This window comes from Phoca vitulina, unplaced genomic scaffold (assembly GCF_004348235.1).
Source record: "Phoca vitulina isolate PV1807 unplaced genomic scaffold, GSC_HSeal_1.0 scaffold18, whole genome shotgun sequence".
Taxonomy (NCBI): domain Eukaryota; kingdom Metazoa; phylum Chordata; class Mammalia; order Carnivora; family Phocidae; genus Phoca; species Phoca vitulina.
Genome location: NW_022589721.1, coordinates 32,645,394 through 32,655,153, shown reverse-complemented (window position 1 = coordinate 32,655,153; position 9,760 = coordinate 32,645,394). Strand labels below are relative to the sequence as shown.

The 9,760-nt window shown below is 57.5% G+C and overlaps 1 protein-coding gene across 1 annotated transcript in view; it reads right to left on the bottom strand.

The window, feature by feature from the left end:
• DENND3 (DENN domain containing 3) overlaps positions 1–9,486 on the bottom strand; it is a 55,705-nt gene extending 46,219 nt beyond the window's left edge. Inside the window, exons 1-4 of the mRNA XM_032416108.1 lie at positions 9,345–9,486; positions 2,995–3,253; positions 1,885–2,076; positions 211–317 (exon numbers count right to left, since the gene is read on the bottom strand). Coding sequence (XP_032271999.1) covers positions 211–317; positions 1,885–2,076; positions 2,995–3,253; positions 9,345–9,446 — 660 coding nt within the window. The 5' untranslated portion in view covers positions 9,447–9,486. The remainder of the gene's footprint in view (positions 1–210; positions 318–1,884; positions 2,077–2,994; positions 3,254–9,344) is intronic.
• Between the last annotated feature and the right edge of the window lie 274 nt (positions 9,487–9,760).

Below are 9,760 nucleotides of genomic sequence, written 5' to 3'. Positions count from 1 at the left end.
GGTGACGTGCTGAGGTGGTGGAGATGGTGAGACATGTCCCCGCCCGGGTGGGAAGGGACGCACAGTGAGAACACAGTAAGACCCAGAAGGGGCCACGGGCTCTGCTTACAAAGGAAAGAAGCTGCAGCATTAGAGCATTTGTGTGTGTTTGGGGGGGGGGGGTCTCAGCTGGAGAAAGCACCCGGCGCCGGGATTCCAGAAGGCACAGACCACTGCGGAGCTGACGGGTGGCGCATCACTGGGGGCCACAATCTGGCCCCCGCGGAGGGTTGTTCGGGGTTTTTCAGCAGGGATGGCAGGTGTGATAACAGCTTCACCTGGGAATGGTGTGAACGTGAGGGTCTTGCAAGACAGGGAGGGGGAGACGCCATCCGTCTACCCACCGACACTGAACCAAGGCCTACTGCCGTCAAGTCAGTGTGCCGGGGGCCCCCAGGCAAGTCACCTCGCCTCCCTGTGCGACTGCTTGCTTCATCTGTAAAACGGGGATGACACTGGGTTCACAGCCTCGTTCGCTGTGGTGTGGACTAAATGAATGACTGCGCAGGACGGGCGTGCCTCGAGTGGGCGGCTCGCATATGCGGACCACGGTGCCCTCCGCACTCCGGGAGGGGCTGCACGTGCAGTCCACGGAAAGACAGGAGCGCAGGAAGGGGCGTGGGTGGTCATGGACATGCGGGGACGGAGGGGAGGCCGGCACGTAGGGCCCAGGGTCACCCCAAAACCACGCAGGCACTGAGAGGACAGGCAAGGGGCCATGCACACACCAGCAACCAGGTGTAGGGGGGAGTCATATGCAAAGCGCAGGGCTGTGACCTCTTTTAAATGTATTTAATGATAATAAAAATAATATGCACTTCTCATAGCAATCACTCCACAGACGAGCTCCCAAGCACCGCCCTGAATGATGCAGCCTCCCGTGCTGTCTCTGCCGGAAGCACTACCAGGGAGGGGCAGGAACTCGGCCCCCCTCCCGTCTCGTCACCCGCCCCTACCTACCCCAGGCAGGTGGGCAGGCCGTCAGTGCCGCGGGCACAACAGCCCACACGCCCGGCCGCAAGCGGTGGCCTCCCCGCGCCACCCGCCGCCCGCCCTGGGGACGCCTAGTCCAGACACTGAGGTTGCGCACTCAGACCTCAGCAGAATGCTGGGCTCCCACGTGTTTCTGACGCACATCAGGCATGTCCGTGCCACTCCACAGGCGTGAAGGAACACAGCCCATCGAGCTGCACCTTATGTCCCCCGACACTTGGGGATAATTCTCCCACTGCAGGTGGCCCAGCCTCTGATGGCAGAGTGGGGAGGAAAATCCGGGCAGCCACCTCCCCCTCGGTGTCGGACTCCTGGACTTCCCCGGATGAAGCACCGGGGCCCCTGCTGCTTCTGGAAACCCTCTGGACACAGGCAGCGGGTCACCCCGCCTCTTCAGGTGTGTGGCGGCCCCTGCGAGCTCCCGAGAGGCTCGTATAGGTGGCCCTGCCAGGTGGGGGAGGGCCGAGTCATGCTCGGGAGGCGCAAAGCCGTCACCCTGCACAAAAGAACCTGAGTGCCCCTTCGTGGACGCGTGGGCAACAAGCTTCGGCTCACACCCACGGGGCAGTGGGACTCGGCCACAAGAAGAGAGGCGTTGCTGCCCCAACGTGGAGGAACTCTGAACCCGTCCACTGAGTGGAAGAAGCCGGATACAGAGGCCATATGCAGCCTGAGTCCACTGACACCAGGAGTCCGGAGCAGGCAAATCCGTGGAGGCAGAATGGGGGCCGGGGGAGGGACTTTCGGGGTGACGGACATCTTTTGGAACCAGACGCAGTGGGGGCTGCCCACCACCGGGAGTGTACTTAGGGCCACTGACCCGTACACGCTAAAGTGATTAGAGTGGTGGTGGTTTGTGATGTGTGTTTCGGCAAAAATGAAAACCACGACAGCCCGATTTCAGAGGGAATTCACGGCAGTCACGTACGTGTAGGGGTCGGTAGTACTGGGCAACCACGCCGTACGTTCTGTTCCCACAGACATCGGTCAGCACCAGGAAGTGGACACAGTCCTCCCTCGGTTCCGAGGCCACGTACACGCCCCCTGCGGACGGAGAAAGAAGAGGAAATCTCATCACGGCCCCGCAGCATCCGCCTCCAAGCCTGGGCTGTCCACGAGCCCACTTCATGGCCTACGGAACCCGTCCTCGCCCGGCCAGCTGTGGCATCTGGGGGGTCAGGCCACTAGCCAGCCGTGGCCCCTTCATCCCTCTGCGGTACCCATTTCTCGGCCGCCCTCTGTGCTTTGCAGAATTTAGCACAGGAACACGAGGACAACCGCAGACAAACCCTTCGGGATGCGCCTGGAGGAGGCACCCGTTTCTGAGCACAGCAGGCCTGAGGGTGTCCCAGCTGTCCCTGGGTTATAATCCCTGAGACCAGGAGACAGCACCCATTCCTGATGGAATCTTCCATTCCGGGAATGAGGGAAGGCAAGTCCCTAGTCTGAGTTTTCTACAACAGCCACTCGGTGTTTCTCAAAGACCAGTGGAAAACATGAGGGCCACCCACTGCCGGGAACGGGCCAGGTGGGGAAAGCATGTGAGCCTGGGCTGTGGGCTCTGGAGGCACAGAAAACAGGGGCTGGGGAGCCTGGATGGAAGCACACTTGGGGGCGGGGGGGGGGCAGATGCCGCAGGCTAAATGGACTCTTCTTGACCCACCTACCAGACCTCTGAAGAATGGCCTGTCAATCGAAGGTGAAAATCCTTGGAAAGCACACCTACCAACCATGCTGGCAATCCGCACAGCCCCTCGTCTGGGACTCATTCTCCAAAACGGGAGCTGCACTACGTCGTGGGCCATGCATCCTCAGCTCCCAAACCCCCAAGCTTAAGAGAACTGAGTCCCACAGTTCGACCTTGAGGCTGCCAGGGGTCACCAGCCCCCCATCTGTCACCCTTTCTCGACGTGGTTTCTAGAAAGCACCATGGGTGCGGCAGGAAAGCAGGGCAGGGGATACCTGGGAAGCAGAGCTGAGGAAGGGCAAGCAGGTCCACGCCGTTGGGGACACTAACGTCTTCAAGAGGGAGGCCCTTCCAGGGCTCTGTTTTGGGTTTGTCCTTCTTCTTTCTGAAGGAGCGCCTTCTGGTCTTGCTCAGAGTCACACAGGGGGCACCAGCCATCTGACTGTCCTCCTTAGTGATGAAAGGAGGCACAAAAATGGACAGGACCTCCGGATCGAGAGAAGAGGCGCTGCGGACCCCGTTCTTCAGGGACATCTGAAGCAGGGAGAAATACGAGTAAGCCGGTGGCGCCGACCCTTGCTCTGCTGTGCGCCTTCCATCCGAGACCCGCTGTCACTTTGTTCCCCCTGACCCACCACCGAGCACGGGTTCCACACCCGTGTGTGTGGCCTCACCCACAGTGGCCCGGGACAGGAAGGACCGCACAGAAGCTCCTTTTAGGGACCCGTCGGGCCATGCATTCAGGCAAGTCACCCGCGGCGCGGGGTCTGGCTCTTTGGCTGCCCCTGGGCACACAGCCTGACAGTCCGAGCCCGGCCAACAGGCAGACGTGAGTTCCAATCCGGCTTTGCAAGGACCGCAGCAGCGAATGCCGCATCCCTGAGCTTCCCTCTCCAGGGGGCAAGGTCGCAGGTCAAAGGCTCAACCCTGACCCCCAACACGGGAGGCCCCAATGCCCTCACAGGCTGGGGAGGAGGCGCCCCGCATACTGTCCGGCCTGGTACAGATGGGGTGCTGACGCCCTGCCCCACGCCAGTGGTCCTGTCGCCACTGACCTGGGGACACAGACTGCGGGGTGAGAAGGACTCCCGGCCTCAGAGAGAAGAGACGCACCCTTCCTCCAGCAACCACATGGTCGCCCAGGATCTATGCAACAGGGCCATTCGGCCTGAACACTTTTAAACTTTAACTTGGTACCCGATTTTTACAAAACCTTTTGTCTTTTCACTCTTCCCCCCAGATAAGATAAAGAGCACGGGCTCTGCCTCCGGTCTCCGTTCTGTCCAGCTACGATGGCCGAGAGCCCGAGCCGCACCGGCAGCTGCCAGGCTGCTCCCTGAGCTCCCGGGGGAGGTCAGCAGCCGTGACAGCGAGCAGGCGGTCAGCTCCAAGCTGGCGGAGAAACAGAGAAGTCAAAGGCGGGATTCGCTGGGTGGCAAGCACGTGGGAAGGTGGGAGGACGCCCGGGTGGGGTGGGCAGTGGGCGATCGAAGATCTCTGAGGGACTCAGGGCATCAGGAAGGACGTCATTGTCACCAGAAGAAATGGAATCGTCACTGGCAGGAAAGGGATGGCCAGCATCCCGGTTTCAGTAAGAATCGTGGAACCAAAGGGGAACTCTTACCCTTGAGCGGATTCATACAAGGAAATGCCATCAGTAAATACACTCTCTAAACTCAAAATGCTTATTTTTATGCTGTATAATTTAAATTCAGGCAACAATTTCTTTATATTTGGAAGAAAGTTTAATACCAGCAGGGACAAAGACCAGACATGGGAAATCCGTATTATCGGATAATTTTTAAGTCTCTGTGTATCAGGCATGAAAGGAAACCATATATTGAGTTATATAAAACCTTTTTTAAAACTTTCCTGTCAAAATCCAGCAGTTCAGACCTATTTAACTATGAAAGTACGTGCGTCCGCTCCTTGCTCACATCAAACATCACATCCGTGAGGACTGGGCACAGGTGGCCACACTGTGGAGCCTACCCCTTTCCTGCAACTTCCCCTCTGCTCTTTCCCTCCGCCCTGACGCTCCTGGGTAGGGCCCCGGCAGGTAGCTCCTTCCAGGCTGCCCCCCCCCCCCCCCCCAGGCCAGGGCTGACTCCTTGCCCCGCCTCAAGCGCCTGGCCTGGCCGGCAATCTCCACACTCACGTGGTGTCCTCACTTGGGGACGGCGCCCAGAATCCCACCGCCAGCTCAGACCTCTTTCCAGTCCCAGACTGCACCCAACTGCCTCCCAACGTACCTGGCGGGTCCCTGAAATTATAGCTTCAAAAATTAAGCTCTGGGGTGCCTGGGTGGCTCAGATGGTTAAGCATCTGCCTTCGGCTCAGGTCATGATCCCAGGGTCCTGGGATCGAGCCCCGCGTCGGGCTCCCTGCTCGGCGGGGAGCCTGCTTCTCCCTCTGGCACTCTGCCCCTCTCCCCTCCCTGCTTCTGCATACACTCTCGCTCTCAAATAAATAAAAATCTTAAAACAAAAAAGAAAAGAACCCATGTGACCTCATCACCCGCCCCGACGGGCAGTGGCGCCTGCCAGCTGGTGTCAGCTTTTTACCCCCGCAGACCCTTCGATGGGCTCAAACCAGCCTCACAGACCACCTCTGTCCCTCCACCAGAATGGAAACCAAGTCTGTCTCCATGTCATCGTTACTACTACGTATTCCGTGCACATGTCACACGTGTGCCTGTGTCACAGGGCAGGATGACGACCTGGACTGCAGGCCTGAGCAGCAGGCCAGCCTGCTTCCAAAGCCAGGGCACCCCCAAAGCCGTGCACCACCGAACCTCAGTCTCCAGACACAAGCGCCCATGTTCCAACGCTCTTCCCTGCTCTCCACTCAGGCCCCGCTCCAGGGGCCTGACAGGTGCCCAGCCCCCTCCCCGCTCCACCTCTTCACCAGGGACCCCCCTCCCGTTCACCCCCACTGGAGGGAGAATTTCCTCACCGGCAGCCAGGGCAAGGTGCCTCTTCCAGGCCATTAAGGCCCTGGCTCCGCCCCTCCTCAAGCACCTCCTTCTACCTCCACATTCCCTCCCTCCTCACCTCCTCACCTCCTAGAGCACCTCTTTCCACCCCCACCTGCCCTGGCCCAGCACCTCTAGAGCATCGATGCCCTCCACGGTGGTACTGTATCACCTTCAGAGTTGGTGGGGGATGCGGGGATTGTATGGTTTCGCTCTGTGTCCCCACATTCAGCACAGAAGATGGTTCTCAGTGGATGCTGCTCATCGGTTCATATCCTGGCACTCCGTGATCACTTAGGGCACATTCGGTCTGAATGGAACACGGTCATCATGCTAACACCAATAAACTACCTCTTGCTCCCTCTATTTACCTAGTCACTTAAAGTGAAATGGCCCAAATTCAGCTGACTTGGCATTTGGCAGTTCATCACACATCTGTTTTTCCTCTGAACATATATCCTTGCTGTCTTTCCTGGTTGGATAAGTAACACACTCTCATGTTTTAAAGCTAACAACAATACAGGAAGAATAAAAAATAAGAATGGAAAGGAAAGGCCCTCCCCCTAATTCCATGAAATGGTGGGTAATACCCTGTCACAGTGCAGGAGACAGTCTTCCTATTTCTTAGGTGTATATCAATGATTTTTCTCTCTACATACAATCATCTCCTTTTAACGGTTCCACTAAGCTTTTTTCCCCACTTAAGCACACAGTGTGGCTGATTTCCCTGTCACAGCTGTATGGGGCCACAAGGGGACGACTCAGTAACATATCTGCCCCATCCCCTACCAAGGGACAGCTGGTACGCTCTCAGTTCTTCGTCACACACACAACCTGAGCAAAGGCAGCAGTGAACAGTGACTGCCATACATATTTGCACATGACCGACTTATTCAGAATAAGTTCCTGAAAGCACCGTCCTGGATCCCAGAGCATTGCAACTGTCCCTCCTCCCCTACGGACAAGACAAGGTCTGTTGGTGACAGTCTGGTGACAGTCATTCCTGCCCTTCTCTCACAGACACCAATTTACTAACTCCTACCGGGTAACAACCATTTCAGTCCCCAAAACCAGAGCTAATAAGTAAGACACACAACACCCTAACTCATAGCGTCACAGATTTATTTCTGTTAGATTACAGAGGGGCACTGATCTTCATATAGGATGGGCCAACATTTGTGAAATAAAACAGAAAACAATAGATTTTTTTTAATGCTCTAGAACTGTGTGTCCAACACCATGAAGAGCCATGTGGCTATTTAAATTGAAATTAATTAAAATTAAATGAAATTTAAAATCCAGTTCCTCGGTGGCACTAGCCACGCTTCAAGCACCTGGTAGCCACATGTGGCTAGTGGCTGCCTACTGGATGGCACAGATGAAGAACACTGGTGTCATCATTCAGAGAGTTCTGGTGGACTGTGCTGCTCTAGAAACCAAAAGCCAGGATGCTCTCCACTAAGAACCGTTACAGTGTTGCCTTCACAGGCAAGAATTATGCTAGTGACCTACTCTATGGACACTGCTCTCGGTCCACTGGGAGGGTTAGCGGTGCATCCTTCCATACCCCACGCCTAGTCTCCACGGCAACCACGGAGTGGAGGGAAATGTAACCAAGCACAGAAACTCACATGGGGACGGACCTGTATTCTCCAAGTCTTTGTCACTATCCTCACAAAACAAACACCACCCCATCTAAGAAATGAAATGGAAAGGTAGGGCTCCTTACTACCCTAACATTAAATTGGATGTTTCTCATACTTTCGGGCTTGTTTTCATCTGTCACCAAGCAGGAATGCCTCAACGACAGAGAAATGGTGATTTTCAAAGTTCTAAAAAAGCCTCAGACGTTGGAAATAGAACTGCTATACAGTAAAAGTAGCCAAATGAAGTCATATGTTTGGTTAACTGTAACGTCAACATCGGCCTTAAAGGAGGCTCACTCCAGGAAGTTGGACCCATCCCGTAAGGTTGCCTTTTTCCTACTCCAAATAGTTGCTCTCTACCTTCTGCTGAACCCCTAACAGAATCAGGGTGTGGGATAAAAAGGATAATAGTTAAAATGCAGAGTAGCAAACTGCCGCTCGCCCGGGAAAGCCGCAGCCTGTTTGGGTCAGGAAAGCACCCCTGTGCACATTGCAGCTGATTCACCCTACTCTCAAGACATGTCTCACCCTGGGGCAACCAACACATGTGTTGAAATCACCCAAGAAGCAACTGAAACCAAGTCATTTCCTATGAGAAGAAAAAGGAGGAAATGCCATTTGGCAAATTAGAGGCAGAGAAATAACTCAATCGATGAGGGTCAGGGGAGACAGAGGTCAAAAGGGGATGCAGACATCACTGGGGTTTGGGGAGTAAGAAAGGAGGAGGGAAATGCAGAAACCATCCAAGTCGGCTCTGTATTAAAGTCAAGGAGACGGGGCACCTGGGTGGCTCAGTCGGTTAAGCATCTGCAATCTGCCCAGGTCATGATCCTGGGATCCTGGGATCTAGCCCCTTGTGGGGCTCCCTGCTCAGCGGGGAGTCTGCTTCTGCTTCTCCCTCTGCCCCTCCCCCCTTCTGCTCGCGCGCGCGCGCTTTCTCTCTCTCTCTCTTTCTCGCTATCTCTCTCCCTCTCTCAAGTAAATAAAATCTTGAAGAAAAAAAAAAGTTAAGGAGACTACCAAGACATTAAGAGACATTTGTCCAGTTAATTTTAGCAGTATCTAGCAGTATCTGATGACCTCAACCCTTCAACTCTGCAGTCCTAAATACTCAGGTGCCTTCCTGTGCCTCTCCCTGCTGTCCTCCAGAATGGGATGAGGACTTGCCCAGATAACTGGGCAGAAGAGCCGGGAATCTCTGAGTACGCTGGGCATCACTACTAACCAGAGAAAAATGCCACAAACAGACTCATATGGACATCCTGGACCCAGAGAAAAAGAGGGCCACAAACCGATTCAAAAGAAAGCCTGGGTTGCACAACTAAGAAAAAGTGAGGGCACAGGAAAGAAGCACAAAGAATGAGAATGTCCAAAACTGCTGCTTTCCGGGAAAAGGTTTGTCACTCTGACCGCTAGAACACAGAGAAGGAGAAAAGGGGCGGGGGGGGGGGGCAGCCTTTTCTGCAAGTGAGAAAAATGGCAAGGTTTCATCGCAAAACGACTAAATGCAGAACATTTAGAAGTGGCCCTTACATCTAAAACCCCAAACCTCACGATGCTGTGCCGGGAACAGCACCCACCACCGAGGAGACAGTAAGTCCGGGGTAATGAATGGAATCCTTTCTTCGCGGACGCCCCCCAGGCGCCCCGGCCGCACCTCCCCCCCACCCCCCCGCCGCCGCCTTCACCCTGCCCAGGTGTGCGTCCCGAAGGCCGAGGGGCGCGAGGCGGAGCACCTGGAGGGGCGTCCTCAGAGCCCGCGCTCCTCTCCGGCGAGCGCTCCCCGGCCCGCAGCCCCCCGCGACTCCTCCGCGGCCGGGAGGACAGCCACGGTCCCCGCACCGGACGAGCTGCGGGGGGGCGGGGGGGGCTGGCCGGAGCCCCGCGCACCGCCCCCACCCCGCGGACGCCCGGGGCGCCGGGGCCAGACCCGGGCTCCGAGCCTAGCCGCCGCCCGGCCGCGTCCCGCCTCAGTTTCCCCGTCGGCCCTTACCTGCTCCCTTACCTGGTCGGGGCCGCGGAGGCTGTCCCGGGAGGGCCCCAGCAGCGCGCACAGCTCCAGCAGCCCTGAGGGCAGCGCCAGGTGCGGCGGCGCGGCCTCCGCCATCGTTGCTCGGCGGCCGCGGCCCGCTGGGCGCACCCCACTCGGGCGCCACGGGCCGCCGACCCCGACCCCGGCCCCGCGCCCCGCGCAGCGCCGCCTGGCACAGCACCCGGGCGCCCCGCAGCCAGCCCCGGGTCCGCGCAGAGAGCCGTCCGCGGGGCGGGCCTCCCTGGGGGCGGGGCCTTCCTGGGGGCGGGGCCGGCTGCGCCTGAACTAGTCTTAACGGGGCGGGGCGGGGCCCATCGGGGGCGCGGTCTGGCGGGGAGACCGCGAGGGCGGGGTCTGGCCGGGGCGCCCGCGAGGCCCCGCGCCAGGTC